This window comes from Sitophilus oryzae, unplaced genomic scaffold (genome assembly GCF_002938485.1).
Source record: "Sitophilus oryzae breed Bouriz unplaced genomic scaffold, Soryzae_2.0 scaffold_1521_pilon_pilon, whole genome shotgun sequence".
Lineage (NCBI taxonomy): Eukaryota > Metazoa > Arthropoda > Insecta > Coleoptera > Curculionidae > Sitophilus > Sitophilus oryzae.
In genome coordinates, this window is record NW_022146194.1 from 1,404,498 (window position 1) to 1,430,445 (window position 25,948).

Here is a 25,948-nt window from a genome sequence, read left to right on the forward strand (position 1 = left end):
ATAGGTAAAAAAGTTAGTATAAATGAATGTCCTAAAATGCTTAGTTTCGAAGATACAGGGTGTAGAAATTTCATTTTTATTTCAATTTTTTCCTAATCATTTCTGAACTAACGTATCACATATCATTTTACAAAACTCTTCAACTTTTAATTATTTTTTTTAATTAAGTACCTATATCATATACTTATTTTTAGTAGTTTGGTTAATTTGTAATAGTTTTTACACTTTCTATTTTATTTTTAATACAATTACGCTATAAAATCATAGTTACCATGACAAAACAAAACTATTTATTATCTTTAACAAGTAGCTTAATATTTATTATAGTTACAATTGTTAGTATTAGTTAAAATTAATTAACTTTACTCAAATAAACTAAAATTGCAGCCGTGAATTTCTTGGTCTATTTCTATATTACGAAAAATGACACTTGGATTTTCCGTCGGGGCGAATAGCCACAGATTAGGGTAATACTAGATTACTTAATTGTTGAAGACTACTGATATATTGACTGACTATAATGTCTGACTGATTATAATATTCATTTCGTAAAGCCAATATTACTACTACCGCAAAACCGTCCCCATTACACGAAGATGTTTTCTAGATATAATATACATCTATTCTTATAGTACTTAGCAAAGTAGTATATAATATAGTCACATATAGTACTGAACCAAAAAATATGTTTTTCTTGACTTGTTCTTGTATATCAGTCACATTGACTAATTCGTTTCAGGAAAATCTGTAACTATTATCTCTACCATTACCACCATACGACAAAATTCCAATTTTGTTCTTAACTTGCTTAACAGATAATATATGAATTTTTGATAATTATTACTTTTTGTCATGGTAACTATGATGCTATAGCGTAATTGTATTAAAGAAATAGAAACAATTGGAATAAATAGCAAACTATTAAAAATAGGTATATGAGATACTTAATAAAAGTTGAAGAGTTTTATAAAATCAGAAAAAATAATAATATATAGGGTGTACCCTTTAAAAAATTTGAAATTTCTTAATTTTAAGTCGTTGAAATTTATAAATATATTTTGAACACTCCGTAGCATCTAACTAAAATATCTTCTATATATAGGTCTTTTTCTATATCTCTATAAAATTCTTCTACCAAATTTTAGTTGTCCAGCTTCAGAAAAAACGGCATTACTGCCAATTTTTTATCACACTGCAATTTAACATTTGTTTAAACAAATTTAAATAATACAAAAACTGTTAATTTTAGGTATATAACATTATATATGAAAAATTTATGGAATTTTACGCAGAATCCAAAAATAAAATAAAAAATAGGGTGTTGCATTTAAAAAAAACATACGTTATATCCGCCACACTTTTTTGAAGCATCCTGTATGTAATTTTAAAATGTGTATCTTAATCTTCCCTATAACTTTTATATTTAACATTTTTTTGTAAACCTCGAATCAAATGAGATAATGGACTTTACTCTATCGTTGACTCTCCCTGTACAATCTACAATCTCTGTATTCTACTTATTAATATTTTTTTTACAATTTTTTCATGGGATTTACTTATTCACGTAAGTTATAAATCCATAATTCTACTAGCAAAAGATCTATCTTTTCTCCGTAGTCCTTAGCATGTTTCAAGAAGCTATAGGCTAGCTTTAAACCGCTATTAAAGTGACATGACTTACAGAAACACTAAAACCGAAAATGTGTGACATCTAACAGGACAGAATACACGTGTAGAGCGTACGGCTGAACATGGAAAACAGAAAATTCCTGCCTCGGAAATAATAACGTCTTTTTGGAAGACACGCCGGCCGTGTCGCTGCGATTTAAATAGCTGTGTCAGTGGCGCGTTGCTGGCTCAGTTCCAGCCGACGAAGCGTTAATTGAAGGATGGTAATTCGGCAGGCGATATTTCGCGAAAAAGTGACAAACTTATACGCTGAGAAATATAAATATCGCCTTGTCTGCGGCACGGATATGATTAAAGAGAGCGTTTGGGAGTGTGACAGTTATCGCTCTGTTGCGTTCGCGACAGTATTTTGTATCTAATTGGTGATAAATCGGAGTTGAAAATTCAAATCATATCAAATATACATTTTGAGAATAATATACTGATTGTTTTATAGGTACCTTTAAAAATCTTTTATTGTATTGTAGTAGTACTCTAGTAGTGGTAGTTGTTTCGTTCGCCATATTGTCAAGAAAGTACGAGTTGCTTTTGACATTTCGCAACTTAATTTTAATTTTTAATGATTATAAAGGCATACTATCTACTGGCTCTTTTGCCAATACAGGGTGAGTCTTAAATAAGTGCAAATATTTTCAGGGCTGGCAGATCTTTATAAAAGAAACATATTTTCTCTATGCCGTTTTTCAAATAAAGCCAATATAACCGAGTTATTTTACTTTGAAAATTCCCCAAAAAATTATTTTTTGTTAAAATTTTGAGGATTTTTTCTGGATTTCTTTCTTGTAAATTTAATATATTACTTATGTTGCCATATTATCAACAAATTATGTTTTTTAACTAAAAACTAAACAAATTTTCCAAATTTTTTTCAAAAAATTCCAAATTTTCAATTGTTTTTTCGCCAAGAAAAACTCATAATCGTGTTTCTGGGGTCGAAATATATTGCCCCTAAAAATATTTGTACTGATTTAAGACTCACCCTGTGTATTTAATAATAATAAGATGAAGAAAAAAATATATGTAAAGATATGTTAGTTAGATACTATAGGGTGATCAAAATATATTTATGAATTACAACTAATTAAAATTAAAAAATCTAAAATTTTTTAAATAGCACATTTTATATATTATGATTTTTTCTGATAGATTTTACAAAATTCTTCAACTTTTATAAGGTATATCATACCCCTATTTTTAATTGTTTGCGGCTTGGTTTGGTTTGGTTTTTCAATTTCTTTTCTTTAATTCATTTATGTTAAAACATCATGGTTGCCATGGTAACTATGATTTCATAGCGTAATTTATTAAAAATATGGGTAAAAAGAGCAAAAAAATGGAGCAAATCGCGAAATATTAAAAAATAGGTATCGGATATACTTAATAAAAGTAGAAGAGTTTTGTAAAATCTACTAGAAAAAAAATATAGAGTGTACCAATTAAAAAATTTGAGATTTTTTAATTTTAAGTACCTACCTAATTGAAATTTATAAATATGTTTTGAACACCCTGTAGTAGCTAACTAAAATATCTTTGCATATATTTTTTTCTTCGTCCCTATAAAACTCTCCTACGAAATTTTAGTAGCCCAACTTGAGAAACAATGGCATCACTGACAATTTTATAGCACACTGAAATTTAACATTTGTTTAAAAAAATTAAAATATTACAGTATCTAACTAAAATATCTTTACATATATTTTTTTGTTCATCCCTATAAAACTCTCCTACGAAATTTTAGTAGTCCAACTTGAGAAACAATGGCATCACTGACAATTTTTTACCACACTGAAATCTAACAGTTGTTTAAAAAATCAAATATTACAAAAAACTATTAATTTTAGGTATATAACATTATTTATAAAAAAAGTTATAGAATTTTAGGCAGAATCTGTACACTCTATAATAATTTTAAAATGTGTATCTTAATCTTCTCTACAATTTTTATATTTAACGTTTTTAGCCGACCATACCAACAGGTATTTTAATATAGTAGGTTTTTTTAATTTCACTCAAAATGATATATTTGGGTCATAAATGACCTAAATACAAAATATTTTCATGGTGTCTGTCTGTCTATCTGTCTGCCTGTCCTTCTGTCTGTAACATGATAACTCAAAAACCGCTAAACCGATTTTAACCAAATTTGGCACAAAAAGGATCTGGCACCCGAGAATCTGGCCATTAGTTTTTGGTGGGGGTGGGGTGGGGTGTAAAGGGTGTTTGGGAGTAATTCCAAAATTACAGTAGTTAGCGAAACGCGGTCTTCAATTTAAGATTAGGAATAATATTTGCAACAAAATTTGTAATAACATCAAAATCAGTCAAAATCGGAGTTTTTGGGATAAGAAAAAATTGGAAAAATTCCTTTATTTTGAAACTAAAAGAACTGCCTACCAACTTTTTATTAACATATTTTAGTATGGGCGGCTATACGTGCCTCCCGGCGCCAATTTTTTTGTAAACCTTTGAAACAAATATGAGATATCGGATTTTACTCCATCGTTGACTTACCCTGTACAAAAGGACAAAACTCTTAAACAACCCTGTAGCAATTGTGGCATTCCGATCGTCCTCGCCAGAAGGCGTTAAGGTCGTTCCAGCCTATTCGTCATTCGTCACTCTCTAGCTGTATCGGATGTCGTGCCACACACGAATCCTGGATGTTGTTGTGTGTCGCGCAGTCCCGTCTCATTTAAGACCGATTATTTATGCGAGATGTGTCACGGGGAGTGTGCGTGTTTGTATCCAGATTTCGGACTTAAAGAGGATGTAATAAGGGAACGGACTAAGTCTTTGTCAGAACGCTGTGCTATTTTTGGTCCTGCTTCTTTTTAATTGGTTTCTTTTACTTTGTTTTTTATACAGGGTGTTCCTTAATGACATGATAATATTTAAGGAGGTGATTCTTGGACCTATTCTAAGAAAAAAAACTTCATATGAATATATGTCCTAAACATCTTAACTTTTTAGATTCATGGTGCTAAAATTTTCTATAATTTTTTTGATATAATATCTCTGAAGGTATATTTGATACACGTCTTCAATGCATCAAAATGCTTATTTTGATATACAAAAAATGTTTCATTTCTTAATTTCCTTCCAGCCGATGCAGACATGATTTCCACACAACAGTCACCATATTTTCAGCGATTTGACCCGGATATAAACTGACTTTAATTTTTTAAGCAAAAAACTATGCATCGGACGAAAAAAATCAAGAGATAAAAAATGTTTAGAAATGAATTGAGATTTTGAAAATTATTTTTACTTTAAGAGAAGTCAGTGGTGTACCACTTTTTTCTCCAAAATATTCACTGTAAAACCCGTATGGACGGCACTGGTTGAAATAAATAAAATTCTTTGTACACCAAAAAGGTATTTTGATACATAGAAGACGTGTATCAAGTTATGTGTAATAAAATCAGAGTTATTATGAAAAAAAGTTTTTTAGAAAAAATAACCACACTGTGTCTCAGAAATTAAGATGGTTAAAACATACATTCATATAAAATTTTACTCTTAGAATAGGTTCAAGAATCACGCCCTTAAATATTAGTATGTCATTAAGGAACACCCTGTATATGTATGTATGGTATTGTTGCGAGCCGGTGTGGACTCGACCTAACCTCACAATATGGCCCGCCCTCGGATGACCTTAACATCGCATAGACACCGCAATGATTCATTCGTTCGAGAAGAATCGAGACCCACTAGAATGGACTAGTACATACGAGAACATTCGAAAACCTTCTCTATGCGCCTAACGATCTATGGACTATTCTAGATTTCTTTTGCTGTAGGTATAAAAACCGGCGGCAGTGGCCTAGAGAGGGCAGTTATAAATATACAGTTGACGCGTTAAAATTCAAAATAAATTCTTAGTTCGTTTCGTCATCGTTTGTAAATAGTTCTATAAGTCTTTTATCGTTATTATTTTTGTTAATTAGTGTTAAATAAATAGTGTTTAAATAAATTGTGACTTTCTATCCACACGGAACCGACGAAAAACGTAACAGTATATTCATAATTAATGGATATCCATTTTGAATATAAAATGAAAAGAAAATGCCTGAAATGCAGTTCTTTCATTAAAAAAATTTTGAGATCTCAAAAAACTAAAGTATTTATTCCAGGAAAATATTTTAACTTCTATAGGGTAGCTCAAAAAAGTGTGAGTGGATCGAGATGATTTTTTTAAATGGAACACCCTGTATATTATTGCATTTTTGGCTTCCTTTCAGATCACTTTACATAATGCTTAGATATTTCGATAGTTTCAGAGATATTGATATATTAAAAATAAAAAAAAATATATTTTTCAACCTTTCTTAAAAAAATTGTTAAAAATACAAGTGTGAGATTTCGATGTCTGGTTCAGTAATGTAGACGATTGAATTTACTTATGTATATATATATTTAAACTATTACAACTGATTTAATTATTAAAATGAATATAAAATACTGTGCGTTATTGCGATCATGTTCTTCGCTTCTTCTCTCGCTCGATAGTGACGCTCGTTAGCGTCGATTCTCTCCCCTGATATATCCCGACTACCCTCATCAGTTTATGCGAGATGTGTCACGGGGAGTGTGCGTGTTTGTATCCAGATTTCGGACTTAAAGAGGATGTAATAAGGGAACGGACTAAGTCTTTGTCAGAACGCTGTGCTATTTTTGGTCCTGCTTCTTTTTAATTGGTTTCTTTTACTTTGTTTTTTATACAGGGTGTTCCTTAATGACATGATAATATTTAAGGAGGTGATTCTTGGACCTATTCTAAGAAAAAAAAACTTCATATGAATATATGTCCTAAACATCTTAACTTTTTAGATTCATGGTGCTAAAATTTTCTATAATTTTTTTTGATATAATATCTCTGAAGGTATATTTGATACACGTCTTCAATGCATCAAAATGCTTATTTTGATATACAAAAAAAATGTTTCATTTCTTAATTTCCTTCCAGCCGATGCAGACATGATTTCCACACAACAGTCACCATATTTTCAGCGATTTGACCCGGATATAAACTGACTTTAATTTTTTAAGCAAAAACTATGCATCGGACGAAAAAAATCAAGAGATAAAAAATGTTTAGAAATGAATTGAGATTTTGAAAATTATTTTTACTTTAAGAGAAGTCAGTGGTGTACCACTTTTTTCTCCAAAAATATTCACTGTAAAACCCGTATGGACGGCACTGGTTGAAATAAATAAAATTCTTTGTACACCAAAAAAGGTATTTTGATACATAGAAGACGTGTATCAAGTTATGTGTAATAAAATCAGAGTTATTATGAAAAAAAGTTTTTTTTAGAAAAAATAACCACACTGTGTCTCAGAAATTAAGATGGTTAAAACATACATTCATATAAAATTTTACTCTTAGAATAGGTTCAAGAATCACGCCCTTAAATATTAGTATGTCATTAAGGAACACCCTGTATATGTATCTATGGTATATTCATAATTAATGGATATCCATTATGAATATAAAATGAAAAGAAAATGCCTGAAATGCAGTTCTTTCATTAAAAAAATTGTGAGATCTCAAAAAACTAAAGTATTTATTTCAGGAAAATATTTTAACTTCTATAGGGTAGCTCAAAAAAGTGTGAGTGGATCGAGATGATTTTTTTAAATGGAACACCCTGTATATTATTGCATTTTTGGCTTCCTTTCAGATCACTTTATATAATCCTTATATATTTCGATAGTTTCAGAGATATTAATATATTAAAAATAAAAAAAAAAATATATTTTTCAACCTTTCTTAAAAAAATTGTTAAAAATACAAGAACTGCCCTGAAATCACAACTATATTAGGTATTTACTTTAGATGGTCTGTACTTACTGTGCTATAAATATGGTAATCGTAAATCATACAGGATGTTCAAAACTCTACGCCGAACTTTCTAAAATACAAAATAATATTTCTTCTTTTTTTTTTAAATGGAGCACCCTGTATATTAGTTTTTCAATAATTGGAGAATTAAAAAATAAACATATTTTTTTTATTTAGAGTATTTCAAAATGTTTAACGGTTTCGCAGATATTCGCGGTTTTATATTTCAAATTGCATTTTTCACAGTAAATTTTTATCAAAGCCAACCAATGATTTTTCTCTCGTGTTTTACCAATGAAAGAGCCATATCAAATAATGCCGCCAGATGTGCGAAAACATTAAAAATTTTGATTTTGTCTAATAAAAAATAATATACAGGGTGTTCCATTTAAAAAAAACAAAGAAAAATTATTTTATATTTTAGAAATTTTGGCGTAAAATTTTGAACACCCTGTATGATTTAAGATTACGAAATTTATAGCAAAGTAAGCACAGATCATCTAAAATAAATGCCTAATATAGTTTTGATTTCAGAATAGTTTTTGTATTTGTAATAATTTTTAGCTGTTTTATACTTTAACAGGTCAAAATCAGTTATTTGGGTCATAATGACCTAAATACAAAATATTTTCATGGTGTCTGTCTGTCTGTCTGTTCGTCTGTCCGTCTGTAACACGATAACTCAAAAACCGCTAAACCGATTTCAACCAAATTTGGCACAAAAATACTGTGGCGCCCGAGAATCTGGCCATTAGTTTTTGGTGGAGGTGGGGGTTGGTAAGGGGGTATGGAAGGGGGTTAAAATTTTAAAAAATCGTAACTCAAAAATTACAGTAGCTAGCGAAACGCGGTTTTCAATTTAAGATTAGGAATATCTGCAACAAAATTTGTAATAACATCAAAATCAATGAAAGTCGCAGTTTTTGAGATAAAAAAAAATTGGAAAAATTCCTTTACTTTGAAACTTAACATATTTTAGTATGGGCCGCTATACGTGCCTCCCGGCGCCAATTTTTTTAAGAAAGGTTGTACCGTATGATCGAATAAAAACGGCGTCAGCGATGGCTATGAAATGAAGATCGCTGTCATTTGATATGTAAAATTATATGGGAAATGTCATCGATCGTCATTTCCAAGCCAACTGGACGCCGTTTTTTTTTTCGATCATACGGTACTATACAAATAAGATATAATGGATTTAAATAAAATATTTCCATCCCTTCGGGAACTATTATTCCTCGAATTCCTGGAACAGTTCCAAACATTCTGGATAAATTCACGAACTGCAAAACGCCGACCACCCAACATTAACACCGGCGTACTTTTTTTCCGAAAAAAAAAGCGATAAAAAATCGAAAATAGACGATGTGGCGTCGTCATGGGAACGAGTTGTTGACGAAATGATGAGTTTCTGCTGCGAGAACCGACCTAACGATTTACTGGATAGAGAAAATTTAAGCATTTATGAGCTAAATATAGAAAATACTGAGAGAAAAGAAAGGTTTTTCGGCTTGTGTGATGACGGGCTAAAATAATTTAAGGTGGCTTTGCGGCGATAATTAGGCCCTCACACATCGAAACCCAGAGTTTAAAGCGTATTTTTAAAGGATTCTTTCGTCGTTTGTAATTTCCTTTTCGCCTAAATCATTATTTGAAGCTTGAATACTGCGGAATTTTCACATAAAGTTAACAGACTTTTTTTATGTGTCAAAGGAAAGTGGTAGACAATGGTGATAGATAATAATTATAAAGTAAAATATCTTCTTGAGCTGACATTGTTTTTAGTTTTGAAATTTTATGCAAATCAGAGCTACTGATCTAAATCCTAAACGTACTGAGTATACATACTATAGTAAATCCTAAACGTACAAGTGAGTAAACAAAGTGCTCGTTACATTATCCAAAAATTAAATAGACAAATTCTATGAGAGGATAAAATATAATTTGCAATATTAATGGTATACTTCAGGGGCGGATACAGGAATTTATTTTACGGGGAGGGGCCAAATAAAAAGTAACGTAGAATATGCTTTTTAGATCGCAATTTTTAACTCAAAAGGCTAAAATTTTACCCAATTTATAGATTTTAGATATATTTATAGATTGTATCCGCCACTGGTATACTTTCTTTAATCGACTAGTGACTATAGTTATTTTTTATACAAGACGATAAAATGGTATTTTCTCGTTGACCGAAAATAATAATTCAGGAGCGATGAAATCGGAAGTGAATTAATTTCGGTAGACGATAATGCAATTTTATCATCGTGTATAAAACAATATTTTTCCCCAGCGAGTTACGTTTTAAAAAATATTCAGAAATTATTATTTCAAGGAATTTATTAGGAGTAGAAAAAATGTGCTGGGTTGGCGTTGGTTTCTATGTAATTTGACAAATAAATAAAGCTGTCTCTTTAGTTGTCAGTTTTGAGTCAATATTTTTTAATCACAAAACATCCCCCTATAGAACTTTTTCTTTAATGGCCATAAACGGGAGTAAAAGCCCAACCGCCCGAACAAACACTAGAGGCGCCACCGGTCATCAAATGGTGTAAAAATTGCGAAAATTTAATCATCTAATTTTGACACAAGGGGTCGCGCTTAACTTTTTCAATTTTAATTCAATATTCATTGTTTTCAAACTATATTATTAGACTTTGTTGTATTTTGTGAATGTATAAATGTTTTCTTAGTATAAAATTGCATTATAGTAATTTAAATTATATTACATACATATTTAAGATTCAAATATTATGACATATATGTCAGTTGCTGTCTAAAATGTCATCTTGATAACAAAAAGTTAGTTATTGTCAAAAGTAGTTAAAATAATCATGTTAAAATATTAAAATTTACAAGTTATATAATTAGATATTTTATATGATTTCAGCAACAAACACATAATAGTACAGCGTAATGTTGATATGCAGGTCCAAAAGAAAAAGTGCCGTTATATTTTACAGTTTTCGTTGTTAGCCGCGGAAGTTTCAGTGATTTTAGTGTTGTCGGATATTTTTATTTGAGAAATAGAAATATTGCGTTTGGATTGCAAAACTAAAAGTGGAAGTTTTATTGCAATGTAAGTAAGCGTTTGTCCATTTTATATTTTACTTTTTTCATACCTACGACAAATATACATATATTGAAATTTTATAATTCGTTTTATTTAAAAAATGTTAGAAAACAAGCTTGTAATTCTGTAATTGACATAATTGTTATGTATTATATTCCATTTAAATGTAATATATTACTTTACAAATAAAAAAATCTAAATTTATAAAATATATTAAAAATATATACAAGCATTAATTGAAAATTTTCGAGTGGGAACAAACACGAGAGGCGCTTTATTATTTACTTTCATTTCTTAACATGACAGACAAAGTTCTAAAGGGGGATGTTTTGTGTTTTTAATTCTCTTTCGTGTCTAAGTAAATAAGTAAATTACCAATAGATATTCAGGCTGAGGCGACAAACGCCATATCCAAACTACTTCCATTTAAATCGCGAATAACTTATAAAAAGGAATACAAAAATTCTCAAAAATGGAAGCAATTAAAAAACGCGCGAGAAGAAATAAAGTTTTTAACCTTTCCTCGCTATTAAAGTATCATTTAATCTACCCTTGCGGTTAAAGTACTATTTTATCCACTATTTTTGATAGATATAAGGCAATTTCAACAGTTGTTGCTGGAAAAAAATGTATTATGTTTTTAGAACCAATCAAGTTTAGATCTTCAAGAAGCGCCATATCTTTTGATAAATATAAATACCTACCGTGGATATTATTACGGAATAGGTATTTTACTTTATTTGTGTAGCTGTCACACATACACACACGCGCTGATACATTCCCGCACACATCCGAGACCCATAACCGCATTCGCTACCTTAATAAATCTCGCGTCGTATGCGCCCGTGTGTCACCTCCTTAATCATAAACTGTGTGAGCAGAAGGCGACAATATTTATTCTGCCTAGGTAGTTATTTTGTCGCTAGAGAGAGAAATACGTACGACTTAACTAATAACTATCAGTTAATTAGCGCTTCGTCGGTCGGGCAGACAAGTTTGTAGTAACTGGTTTCCACCGATTTCATTCCAAGAGTATATTTTTTTGTAATTGTGTTCCCAGAAATTAATAAATTAACAAATTGCAATACTATGGATTCAGGGGAGCGCCGTTCGAATGGCTTAAGTCATATCTTGGCAACAGAAGGCAGCTTGAAAGGATTGATACGTCTATGTCTTCTTGCAAGACTATAGAATGTGATGTCCCTCAGGGTCCAGTACTAGGCCCGATTTTGTTTCTGGTTTTTATCAACGACATTGCAAATCTAGACATTGGCGCTAAAATCTGCCTCTTTGCGGGCGATACTAGTTTCACTTGGAGCGGCCCAGATGTTACGGAACTATATAATACTATATCCAGTGACTTACGCACGATTAAATCTTGGTGCGATTCTAATCTCCTATGCCTCAACCTATCAAAAACTAAAGTTTTGTCATATAAAAGTACTATACAACCTTTTGTACTTAATCACAGCACTATTGACGTCGTGGACTCTGTGAAATTCTTAGGACTTGTTGTAGACAACTCGTTAAAATGGGACTTGCACATCGAAGCTTTATCAAAGAAACTATAAGCGCTGCCTGTTTTGTGCTAAGATCAGTTTCTAAGGAACTTAACTTATCAAGCTCTAGAATAGTGTATTATGCCCTTTTTGAGTCGCATCTTCGTTATGCTCTTCCATTCTGGGATAAATTTTACAAAATTTGATCGTATTTTCAAACTTCAAAAGAGAGCAGTTCTGAACAGTAGAACTGACTGCCAGAATTTCTTTAAAAAATTTAAAATACTGACTCTTGACCTTCTTTATTCATTTTTGAATCCGCAAGCACATATCTGCTATTCCCGAAAGGCCACCTCACAACTATCCACTTAGGAATGCGGAGCACGATCTTTATCTGCCAACCCCGAGCTCAAAGCTAGTTAAAGGCTCAATACTGTACAATGCCAAAAAAATGTACAATCATCTGTACCTTTGGATATCAAGTCGCTTTCATTCTTTCCCGCATTTCGCAAAGCTCTGAAATCATACTTACTGGAGAGAGTCCTATATGCGGTAAACGACTTTTTGTTGATGTTTAATCTTAAACAATTGTGAATTTTAAAATTTTGATCATCTCACACACTGGTTAAAAGTCTAGTATTTAATATTTTATAACTATTAAGTGATTATAACCATTTACAATTTAAAAATTGTAAAAATTTTATTGATACGATGAAGCTTTTTTGGCCTTTCGTACAATAAAGCTTTATTTATTTATTTATTAAATACCTTTTTTATTTTGTTGATTTTTTTGCTAGTGACAAAAATCCCAGAATTCTTTTTCAAAACATTATTCATTATTCCCTATACTAACTTAAACAATTTACCCCTGATGGTAATTTCCCCCAAAATACACGTTTTAAGTAAAACGCTTATTTATAGAATTTTTCTGTCGTGCTTTCCAGGCATTCGTTACCGAAATATTTCCGAAAATTATCCAGGTATTTAATGTATCGGGTTCGAATCGGGCTTTCATTTCGCATGTAAACCCTCAATAAAATAGGTAGTGCTCATAAAAATATATAGGGCTGAAGGCTTAGTATTTGTTCGGTAGGGTTTTTTTTGTCGAAAAGCTTTATTATTTATTGGTGCGAGATTAGGATCACGTGAAAAATAAACAGGTTATAAACGAACTCATGAAAAAAAAGTTTGGATGAATTATATCATATTTTTTAATTATTTTAAATGAAAATGAGATACATATTTGTTAATGTTAAACTAGAAAAAAAAATATGAAAAAATGTATAAAAACTAAAATCTGAAAAAATTAAAAATCGTTATCCCTTGTATATAATATACCGGTGGCGTCTTAAATGTGACTCACCCCTATAACTTTTTTTATTTTTTCAAATAAAAATACGAGGTGTGGTAGTATATGACATAAATTGGGATTGATTGATGTATTCAATTGTTTTTTGTTACTTCCTGTTTTTCCGGAAATTACTACAACTTTTGATTCTCAAGTGGCACACTCAGTATTTTTTTACTTCATTCGATAGAAAATGATACTTTGAGTAGAATGACATATCATATGTCAACTTTTGGCATTTTCTCATATGGTTTATTTGAAATTGTAACATGCGGTTCATTACGATAATTTCACTTGAAATACCAAGTGTATGGTAGCAAATTATTCGTAAAAAAATGCTTTTTCCAAATATGCTAACGAGCCACCCTCGTTCCATTTGAAAAAATTGAGATATGATTAAAAATGATCCATAAACGAGAATTAGTGTTTTTATATAGCCACGGCACTCTATAGATTGATTAAAAATTGGTGTTTTTAACATTACATCAACTAGATTGAAATTTAAAATACGATTTTTTTAAAGTGAGAATGTCAAAATTTGACATATATGATTCCATTCAGAGTGTCATTTTTTATCGAACAAAGTAAAAAAATACCGAGGGTGCCATTTAAAAATCAAAAGTTATAGTAATTTCCAGTGAAACAGGAAGTAACCAAAAACTATTGAATACGTCAATCAATCCTAATTTATGGGATGTACTAACATACTAAATCTCGTTTTTTATTTGAAAAAATAAAAAAGTTATAGATGTGAGCCACTTTTGAGACGCATCCGGTATAACTAATACTCTAATACATTTAGCAATATTATACTAAATAATAAAATAACTTTAAACTTCAATAATTGCTAATAAACATTATAGAAACTTCAAAATGTAAAACTTGGAAAATAAGTTGGTTATAATAATGGTTTTATAATTCGGACACTCTCTATTTATTTATCTAGTAATGCTAAAACACTCTATTTGAAAGTCGATTAGAGAAAATAGTATGATTCATTGGCAAGTAATGTAAATATTTATTACGATCCGGTAAAATTGTGATGTAAGAGGAGGCTTAGCTTGCCGGAGGCGAGTCAGTAGTTGATAGGCCGGCCGGCTGTTGTGTTGTGTTTTGTCATAGAGCTGATATTTGGGGGTTGAAAGTCTTTTGACTATAAACGTTGCATGTACTGTAAGGCAACGGGTCGTTTGACCAGAAGAAAACCTCTTGTGACGTCTTGCCATCGAGGTTGGTCTTGAGAGTTTGAGGTCTCCCTTGTCTTCTCGATTGACACGATGCGGCGTTGGGGTAGTGAGACTAGTGAGGTACCCCAATTAGCCTATTCGATTGGGATGCAAATCTGTTTAGCGGCAGATTTGCGTCCGGAGGAAGCCCCTATACTATTTCAGGTGACACTAGCTAGTTGTTGAAGACGATTAACCAATATATAACCGAATAATATTTGAATTAGATGGAAAATATGGAATGGGATATATTGAATAGAATATATCAGTGGCTAGGGGGCGGAGTACCCCCGGGTGAGTCTTACTATTTAACTATCAATTTTATCCAGATCAGTAAATGTTTAACACCGGTTCCCATTAGAACATCGAAGTTAAGCGACGTAAGGCGATACTAGTGGATGGTCGGGTGACCGGTTCGAACTCTGTATCGTGCTGTTGTCCAAAAAAAAAAGGCAAAAGTGTAAAATCTATTGACACACACTGCTCATTCACGTCCGTTCGAGGCCGGATGAGATCGGATATCTCGTGAGTAAGAGTCGATTTCGACACTTGCCAAGTCGGTAGGACATTGACCATGATATGGCCGAGGACCGCGGTTCTCAAAAGAACCGGGAATTCTCGGTACTTTTAACCCTAAACCCGGTACACTTTTTTTGAAAAAATATTTTATTTTGGAAAAATCGTACTGGGAAACATTGCAACAAACTGGAGAGCACGAACTCGAGGCTCGTTCCAGCCTCGTCTAGCGATATTATCATATCTGTTGTTAATTTCACACCAGGACGATTCAGTCCGCTCTATACTTAAAGCAAAGGCTCTCTGCGCGCCGGTAATTTACGGCTGCCGATCAATAATTACGGCGTCAGCCTCGCCGTAATAAATGGCCTGTGTCCTTTTTATCATTACCATTATTTCTGCGGTTTAAAGAAATTTCGTGTGAGCGCGCGAGTGTGTGTATCGCCTCGGCCGTATATCATCTTTCTTTATTTCGTTGCTTACTGAATTTTACGCCCGCTAAGGTCACGAACGATTTATCTGACTTAACAATAAATTCTCGAAAGCGTTATGAGTGTAAAGTGCCGTCGGATGTTTGTCCCGTTCGTTCTGTGGCTTATTACCTATTAGGAATTTTCTGGATTGCTATCTTTGCTAGTCCCGCCCTAGACGTTAATTTTTCATATAGGTAATTTTTCCAAAATTTGCTTTCAGTTTCAGATCTATACACTAAAACTTCAAATTTTTTTCTCAGATAAGATTTTGACAGACGATGACAGAAGAAATGCAGATGGTGTCCCATACCAATCTATTTATTTTACTAAAAAAAGTTTCTAATATTTTTTAAGTTAACTATGGATGGATTTAAATATGAATCCGTCATGCGTCGTCTCTTGTTGTTTTTAACCAGTTTTATTGGTTTATTTCAAAAATGACAGATCATATTTCAATTTTATTGGTTTGACGGAACGATGAACGACAAACGGACGCCGATGCGTATGAACTCGCCTTTAGATTTTTGAGGCTTGACAAAAAGTCTTGCCAAATTATAGGTTATAATTTTGTGTCAACTTATGTCAAATATCTGCGTTTTAGAAGATGATGCATTTTGGTTCGTGTTATTACGTGTGTTTTGTGTCTTTTGAAGTCAAGTGGAGGAAAAATCGAGGGAAAATTAACTGTAGACCCAGAAGCACAGTTTATAGTTAATACTCGCTGCCCAGGCAGAAAGTCTTATACACCAATAAAGTTACCATCAATAAAGTTTGTATACCATCTCGTCGTAGATAAGTGCATCTCGTATATATGCTACAAGGATCGTACTAAACATATACTACTGGAGTAACTGTAAAATATCGACTTCAACACGATAGGTAAATAATGCATTTTAGTACTGCAGAAAAACAATGTCAAAAGGTACTGGTTTAAAAAAAAATTAAGATTAAAGTTAATTAATCAACCTTAAGGTATAAAATTTGGTGTTATTATTAATAAAATAGTTTGTTTTATTTATGTTCTTTTATTTATTCCTGTGGAATAAAACAAATTTATATTTGTACATAATATAGTGGAGTGCCCAGAGACTTTTACCTCGGAACCTTCTGTATTGTGTTTAATAGATAAAATATGAAAATGTTTACCCATTTTTTTTTCGTTGTTATTAATTTTTTATTTTAGTAATTTTAGTAAATTCTTAATTATTTCTTTCTTAATATTTTGATTTTTAAAATTCTTTTTCTAAGTAAATTTATTGAAATAAATAAATCTATGCTTGTATTCTAATCATTGAAATTTTGATTAAAATCGAATTATACAGGGTGGCGCGTCATATACGACGCGGTTTTTGCAAGGAGAACAAAAGTTTGTATTGAAGTTAAATTTTGTGAGTTTATGTAAGTCAGTTTAAAGCATTTTCGAAAATTATGTAGAGTTCTACAGGGTGTCCCCAAAAAAAGTTACACATCAAAGTTATGTTTTTTGTAATGGAAACCCTATAAATATATTAATTGATTTTTGGATTTTAGTAAAAAAATAAAGGTTTGTTTCATTAGAAAAGTATATGACTAAAATGTATATTTTTTGAAATACATTCACTGGCACGAAAAATGGGCACCTTAAAACTTTGATGTATTTTAAAGGTTAATATATTTTATTTTAATGGGCCGATTTTGATGATTTTTTAAGCAGTGTATTGCCAAATTATTTGACTTTTTAGTATCTTTTTCTAAATTAAAAATAAAACTCCCCATCTGTCAATTATACGAGGGAAAACAAAATGGTGATATTTTGGTGAAAGTTTGAAACACCCTGTGGAATATGTTAAAAAAGCAAGAAATTTAAAAATCATTTTATCATCTAGATACACCTTTTCTCGATGGTTTGCTTTTTGGTTCATCTTATTAGCTTTATTTTTGTTGGAGATATTCGTTTTTGAAGAAGACACTAACATTTTTTCATTATTTTTACATTAAGACCATACCTTGCTTTTGGTCCTAGTTAACAGATCTAGTAAGTGCGGGTCACGAAGCAAGCATTCTTGACATGATGTTTACTTAATTTAATCTCCTTCGTATAGTCCGTTAATTAATATGTACGTACGTTCCTTAGGTGCAATTCATGATAAATTTGAAAAGCTGGCAAACGGCAGTTTCTTAGCGATAAACTTACAATAAGTCGATCGTCTCGATTAGAAGTTCTCATACGAAGGTTCCTTGACGTCTAAATTGAAGTCCTCATGGACGTGGTCATAATTCAAAAACCACTCAGTATACTCTATGGTATTAAGGTATTTTTGGAACCGAAATTTTATAGCACATTTACTGAACTAAACAAATATAAAACATTTCATTTAAAAAACTAAATCTTAAGTCTAAAAATATATTTGACCCACTCTCTATACATATAAAAATATTTTTGAAATGCGAAATACCATTAAACACATATTTTGTAAATGATTTGAAGTGAAAATCTCAAATAGGAATCCTGATACAGAGCTTTTTCGGAACACGGAGCCATCTTGTATGTATGCATTTGTATATGTGTGTTTATTTAAATAGTAAAGTGACAGCAACGAATTTAAATGGGTAAACTTTGTAAGATATCTTATTAACAATACAATGCAAAAAGTTTTAACATTTGTTTGGTTTAATCGTCTTCTTACAGTACATTCACTCACATGTACGTTCCTTAACTGCAATTCATTATAAAAAAAACTGGCAAATTCAAAAGTTCTCATACGAAGGTTCCTGGGCGTCTAGCATATGAACTTGTCTCGAGGAAGCGACTGCACTGTGACTGTACTCTGTACTTCGTGCACACCTTAATCTGTTAGCGACATAGTTTTGATCTTTATTATCCTCAATTAAATCAGCTGTAGCGGATTCAACTTCTGGACTTATAACCATCTCTGCTAGATTACTTGGAAAATCCCTTATTTTTTTGAATGATAAACTTGTATCTCTCCCCAATAAGGAGTTAAGGCGTTTCTTTTTAACACAACAGTATGGTGTTATAGATGAATAAAAAATAGACAGAGACGCTCATATTATCCGTTTTGTCCTCCTTGGGCGCGTCATCATATCTCAGCCAGGTGAGCCAGCGCGCTGCGCTCGAGGGGGCCATTCCACGGGGCTCTCGGGGCTGTCACTCCCCGCGGCCGGATAATTGGCCCACCCCGGGAGTCCCGCCGAGGGGGGCCACCGCCTGTTTGTTTATCGTCAAGGCAACAGCCCCTTTCTTACGGCAAACGCGAAGAAGGTGATACAGGGAGGGACTGAGATGAAGCTGATCGGCTATCGATATCATTTGGAGAAAAATTGTGGAAAATAAAAATACTTTTTGAAGAATTACTTAAGAGTCTATTACGGTGTACTTTCGGGTGGCTCTCAGGGGTCGGGTAAAGCGGTTGTGGGACTGAAGGAAATGTATATTATATTTCAGAAATCTGCCTAAAGGATGCTTCACGCTACACCGTAACGGGTACGAGCCGTGCGTCGGTGAAGACACGGCCAAACATTGTCAAGTGTTCTTTACACATATACATTCATGCTAGGCCGAGCACTATCCGAGCTTCGCCGGAACTCGTCCGTGCCCCGTCCCAGACATGTCGGTGTACATTTTTTTCTCGGATCCGCTACGTTCCCGCCACGTTGCGGAAAGCATGAATGTACTTTTCCTGGTGCCCCGACTGCAATCTGCAGTCATGATATAAACAAAGTACACTTTTTATCATGTCTGTAGTAAGTATTAGTGAATCTTACAGCAGTATTTGACGACAGGGTATGCGTAAAACTGGACAATGAAAGGATGCAATGACAAGATAGATCCTTCATCTTTTCCTTTGAGCAGGTGTTTCCACTGCAGGTGTTGTTCTTTATTCATCAACTGCAATTGGTACCAATTCCAATTGCGAGAACTTTGGCATTGCTCGTATTAAATCTTCGTGTGTCTATGGGGCTGTGTTTTCTAATATACTCGGAACTAATACGAACCCCGTTATCAACTCGGTGTAGCATATACAGAAGGATCGGACGTGGCTCGGTGTCTACTTGTACTGTGAATCATCCTTTTAAACCCTAAACTTATTATCATATACCATCAGCTCATTTGCTTCGATTTTTTTCAGTAATAGGTATTCCAATGAGGCCAGTGCAGAAATTTAGCAACAGTCTAGTTTTTTCATATTTGTTTATAAATTTGTAAATCAGAAACAATATAAAATAATCTCATACGTACATTTTGTATTTTATTAATATAATTATATAGAAGTACGTACATTATGCAGTGGCATTAGTAATTTGTTGATTTCTTCGTGGTCTGTGTCTCCAAAGGGTTCTGAATACTATAGAAATTTCTGTGATGCTCCAACCCCAAGCGTAACTGTTAATAATGTCTAAGGTGATTTCAACGATAATTTCCATAAAAATTCCAGCTTCATTTTGAACTATTTTCTATAAAAATACTGCAAATTATCATAAACTATTAAACAAAAAGTAAAGAATGTCATTCTTTTATGTCAAAATGGGTGACTTAAATTCTTGTAACATCTATGACAGTAACTCAAAATACAGTGTCATAAAAAGTATTCTAATTTTTACCTATTATTTTGCATTTTTTTCCTTAAGAAAAATTGAATTATACCGGGTGCTTAAGACGCACGTGGCTCACCTTTATAACTTTTTATTTTTTCAATAAAAAAAACGAGATTTTGTAAGTTAGTATCTATACTAATATATAAAATCCTTAAGTGACTGACATACTGATTAATCACGATCCTGCTCAAACCACTCAACGTAAGAAGCTCAATTTTGGCATACAGGTTGATTCTAGGGTGTAGAGGTTCGATAAGAAGGGATTTTTCGAAATTCCAGTTCCAAGAGGGATATAGTTATATTTTATTTTGTTTTTTTACATATTTTAAGATTTTTTAAAAATGTATATAGGGTGTTTCGAAAAGTCTGGTCATTGATTAATCACGACCCTGCTTAAAGCGCTTGACGTAAAAAGCTGATTTTTGGAAAACAGATTGACTTTAGGGTGTAGAGGTTCGATAAGAAGGGATTTTTCGAAACTCGAATTCTAAGTGGGTGAAACTATTCCTCAAATATTAAAATATTTTTTTATTTAAAAAACCGGCCTTAAACACGTATATTTTATTTTGTTGTTTTACATATTTTAAGATTTTTTATAAATTTATACAGGGTGTTTCTTAAAAAAATTTGACCATTGAGTAATCACGATTCTGCTTAAACTGCTAGAGGTTTCAAGCTGATTTTTGGCAAACGGATTGACTGTGGGGTGTAGAGGTTCGATAAGGAGGGGTTTGTCGAATCTCAAATTCTAAGAGGGTGAAAACGCCACTCAAATATTACAATATTTGTTATTTAAAAAACGGTTAGTCTTTCGGGAACACGCTTGGACAAGCATACCTAATTGATTTGGTTTTTTCACATATTTTGAATTTTTTTAAAAAATCATACAGGGTGTTCCAAAAAGTTGAGTAATTTCTTAACCACGATTCTGATTAAACTGCTTGACGTAAAAAGCTTATTTTTGGCAAACGGATTTTTAGAAAGTCAAATGAACGAGATGAATAACCCCTCAAATATTACCAAGTTATACAGGGTGTCCCAGAAATAAGTGCAAATATTTTAACTGGTAGTATAGTTCTACCCCAGAAACACGCCTATGAGGTTTTTTTCGCGAAAAAAAAATGCATTTATTTCTGGGACACCCTGTATAATAATATCGCCATATTGTTTTTTCTCATGCTGACATAAATGTGAGAAAATTTTATCCAGTTTGTATGTTAACGGAAATTCTTGCTTTGCTTTATCATCACCATTACAAATGATTAATTCGACGCGAACGAAGTCGCTGCATGGTACACGCTAGTTTGACAAATAAATAAAGCTGTCTCTTTAGTTGTCTGTTTTGCGTAAATATTTTTTAATTCTCTTTCGTGTCGATTGCTGATTGAATTGGAGCCAAAAATGGCTCAAAACGAAATAAGTAAATTACCAACAGATATTCAAGCTGAGGCGACAAACGCCATATCCAAACTACTTCCATTTGTATCCCGAATAACTTATGAAATGAAATACAAAAATTTTCAAAAATGGAAGCAATTAAAAAACGTGCGACAAGAAATAAAGTTTTTAACCTATCCTCGCTGTTAAAGTATCATTTAATCTACCCTTCCGGTTAAAGTACTATTTTATCTAGGTACTATTTCTGATAGATATAAGGCAATTTTAACAGTTTCTGTGGAAAACAGTATTGCAATATAATTTGACGTATCCTTTCTCCACTTGAAAAGTCAACAGTATACTATCACATAATTTAAAGAATTAAAAACTCGAAATAAAAAAAAAGAAAAAAAAATCGAACAAAAAAAGATGAACCAAAATAAAAGAATACAAATCTTCCGATCACTTTATTAATAGTACCTACGCCATTTGACTTTATAATTTTCCGTTTCAGATCACGAAGCTGAAGATCGACAGCAACCCATTTGCTAAAGGATTCCGAGACTCATCGCGACTGACAGAATTCGAAAGGTATGCATCTGGACGGAATTCCTATTAAAGGAAAGGGATATGAATATTAAACGCATGCCAGCGAGACTGTTGTGTTGCTGGCTTTCTTTTGTCCTTTGTTGTTCCCTGTTATCGAAGTCTTAATCAAATACTAATCGTTTAACCTTTAGAGACTTTACAGATTGATAGTTTTCAATCTGTGCTATCATATCATAACCTTAAATTGATTTCTTTTTTATAAATTCATCCTCACAATTAAGGTGCATTTACACGAGCTAAGTCAACTGATCAAGTACTACATTCGCTGCGAAAGCATGTGTAAACACTTGAGAACATTTTTTTTTAGAATAAAAACACAAGCGTTTTAAAGGAAAATATTAAATTATTGAGTTAAAGAGTTAACAAAATATTTTCAATTGTCACTTGCCCACTACACAGTGTGTTGTAAAATCAAATGTACAAGGTGGGCCAAATTGGACGTTTTTAAAGGGATAGACGAAATTTATATCGGGGTCTGGAGCTCAAGTTTTATCAAAAACATGATGGTGAAAACCGCACATTGATATCTGTAACCAATTCGGTGTTAAGGGGTGTTTTTCAAAAATGTGCATTTTTAACAAATCGCTGTAACCTTTTTGCTAATATGGAAAATTTTGTATTTTTATGAAAACATTTCCAAAGCACCTTTTTACGTAGAATTTAATGATTTAAGTATATATTTTTTTAAATTAATAATTGAAGAATTATCAACAGGAAATTTGATTTTTATATGAGACACTCTGTATATTTTTAATTCAATTGAAAATAATTAAAAATTACTTTTTCAAAAATATAGCATACTTGATATTTTGCTCGATTCCTCTACGAGATATAGAGTTTTTAAAAATTCGCCCACTTTGAATAAGTAGGTTTTGAACGGCACCGGCTGTAATGCAAAAAAAAAATCTAGCTGTGAGCAGCAATTAAAACGAAAATAATATTGGCAATTCAGAGTTTTATAACAATTTAAACTATATTTAACAACATCAACACATTTAAATTAGCTATATCTAATAACAATAAAAATAAATAGCAAACCAAGACATGAGATTTTGCTACAGGCGTTCGACATATCGACCGTCTTCTGTTATGGACAGACGGGACCGTTTTTGAACATTTCTTGCGAATTCATTAACTGAGTGGGGGTGAAAGATACCCTCGCATAACCGCTAAGTACTTCTAATTATTGTCTAGATTATACGGGTAATTTAATAAATAAGGACCTTTATTCTTCCGCAAAGATAAAAATCCATAGGCGATAAGTCCGGCGGTCTCGACAGCCTGCAAAAATTTGCTGATAACTTCAGCTTTCTGAGGCGGTGTCTCGTCTTGCGGGAAAAATTTGTTTTCGAGTTCCATTAGGGGCAGATCATCAATAAGGGGTCCAAAGCCTACTAGTTAAAAGTGGCAAACTTTTAAAAATTCTGTATTTCCAAGGGGACTATAATGAAATATCAAGTGTGCTATATATGTTTGGAAAGTAATTTTAAGACCCTTTCAGTTAATTAAAATATATATGGTGTCCCAAATAACAGGTATCGATGTGCGGTTTTCACCATCATGTTTTTTCATTGATATTAGTTTTCGTCTATCTTTCGACCCACCCTGTACATAAGTAAAAAAAAATATATCAAAAAGAAATTGTTTATAATGTTTGTCCAATGAGTCAGTGAAGATTTCAACATACGCCTTCCAAATAATAATAGTAAAAACAACTGTCATTTTCATGTAATTCTCTCGCTTGACAGCCTTTAACAATAACTGTGACATTTGACAGCGTATACCATGTTGGTAACACGTATTAAGCTTCATTCAGAGCCTTGAAATCAGTGGAATAAATTAGTAGTTTCAATTAGCCGTAGAAGTTTGAAGTTTGTTCACCTAATTTTAATGTAAGCATTCAGAATTCAGAACGTCGAATAATTAGTGGTAGTACTTTTCAATTATTGGAAAAAGTTAACAAACTTTTGACTTTTCCACTAATTATACTTCAAAATTTGCGAGGAATGTCATTTTGGCCTTTGATTATCACCCGTCAAGAAAAATTTTGGTTAGAAATCAAAAGTTGATTGTTTTAGAAGCTAAATATTAGGCTTTCTCTATGGATACAACTGATTAACGCCAGCTGTTGCTAGGATATTCTATTAATTCTAATTGTGTTTTTGAACATTCTGAATAATCGTAAACTAAAAAGTATAAAGTGTAATTGAAACCACTAATTTATTCAACTAATTGCGAGGTTCTGAATGAAGCTTTAAACAGTTTGATTTTTTTTTAATTCGAACAAAGCTATTCTAATTAGACCAGTTTTTCTTACAGAGAGACCATGGAGTCCATGCTGGCGGAACAGCACTACTTTCGCTCCCCCTTACGACCGTTCGGCGAACTAGACACCCACAACAACAACCTCTCCTTAGAAGAAAAAGCCATCCTCGCAGCCAGATCTCAGCTGTTCCTCCGAGCTGCAGCTGCCGCGGCTGGACCTTACGCTCCCCTCATGGGCACACTCTACGGAGCAGGAGTCACCTCCCAAACACCTCCAATGAACCCTGTAGTCCTTTGGAACCAATGGGCTGGTTTGGGACCTTCACTGTTAGCTGCGCAGCATCAGCATCAACTGTTGGCTGTAGCCAGTGGGAGTGGTAGTGGTTCTCAACAGCAAATCAGTGCTCAGTTGGGTGGGAGTATGAATTCTACGTTGGCTAGACCTCTTGCGCAGCATAGGTTTAGTCCGTACGCACCTCCGTCGAGGAGTAGTCCAGATACAAGCTTGAGAGACGATAGGGATAGTCCTAGTAGCCCTTCTTAGGGTATTGGTGTTGTTGGAAGTTTAGGGTGTTTGATAAGTGTGATGAATTTTGTTTTTAAGTTATTGTAAGTGATTTGTTGAAGCTTAAAGAAACTTAATTTAACTCTGTAACCTTTATTAACAAAATTCATCTTTACTTATTAGATCAGCCTTTTTAAGGAGACACAATGTGATATATTGTAATATTTGAGTATTATAAATAAATAAAATTATTGTTTTTCAATAAAAAAATATGGAATTTGCTAAATTTAAAATTTAGTCTATTTTATGAATGTGGATCATGATTTTTTTAGTTTTAAGGACTCTAAAAAGAATGTATTATTTATTTTAAGTTATTACTTATTTAATTTATGGCCGGAACCCAATATTTTACGATTGTAAAAAACTATACGAAATATAGATAAAGAATAATGGTTTAACACTTGTCATATTTCAAATTCTTTAAGTTATATAGCTTTTGGTATCACTATTTAAGGATAATAGCATATGCAAAAAACTTTCCACGATTATGTATACCTTATCATTTTTTTGGGTATAATTTCCATATAACAAGCTATAGTTCATACCAAAAAATAAACTTTTAGTCACGTGATTAAGCTTGACCGCCACATTGTTGCCCCCTTTTGCATATTTTCTTTTAATCAAAATATTTTAGGAAACAAAAATAAAACAATCCTAAATATATAAACAGTTACTATTTACATCAACAAAACTCACTGTCCTAACAGCACTTAAGGGACATACAGGGTCAATACTGTTACTTTCCCGTTCAAAATATTTTAATAAAGTTGCGATGATTTTTTACGGCTATTAAGCTATCTTGCACAATTCGCACTAAAAGAACAATGTTCGACCATATTAGAAGGAAAAGAGTAGTTGCACTTTCCC

General features: G+C 32.4%; 1 protein-coding gene across 2 annotated transcripts in view; it reads left to right on the forward strand.

Moving 5' to 3' along the window:
- LOC115878745 (T-box transcription factor TBX20-like) overlaps positions 1-25,757 on the forward strand; it is an 86,960-nt gene extending 61,203 nt beyond the window's left edge. Inside the window, exons 6-7 of one of the 2 annotated variants that reach the window (XM_030895330.1) lie at positions 22,157-22,233; positions 24,559-25,757. In XM_030895330.1, coding sequence (XP_030751190.1) covers positions 22,157-22,233; positions 24,559-25,060 — 579 coding nt within the window. In that variant the 3' untranslated portion in view covers positions 25,061-25,757. The remainder of the gene's footprint in view (positions 1-22,156; positions 22,234-24,558) is intronic. The other variant, XM_030895331.1, reaches the window with a different exon arrangement.
- Positions 25,758-25,948: the final 191 nt, after the last annotated feature.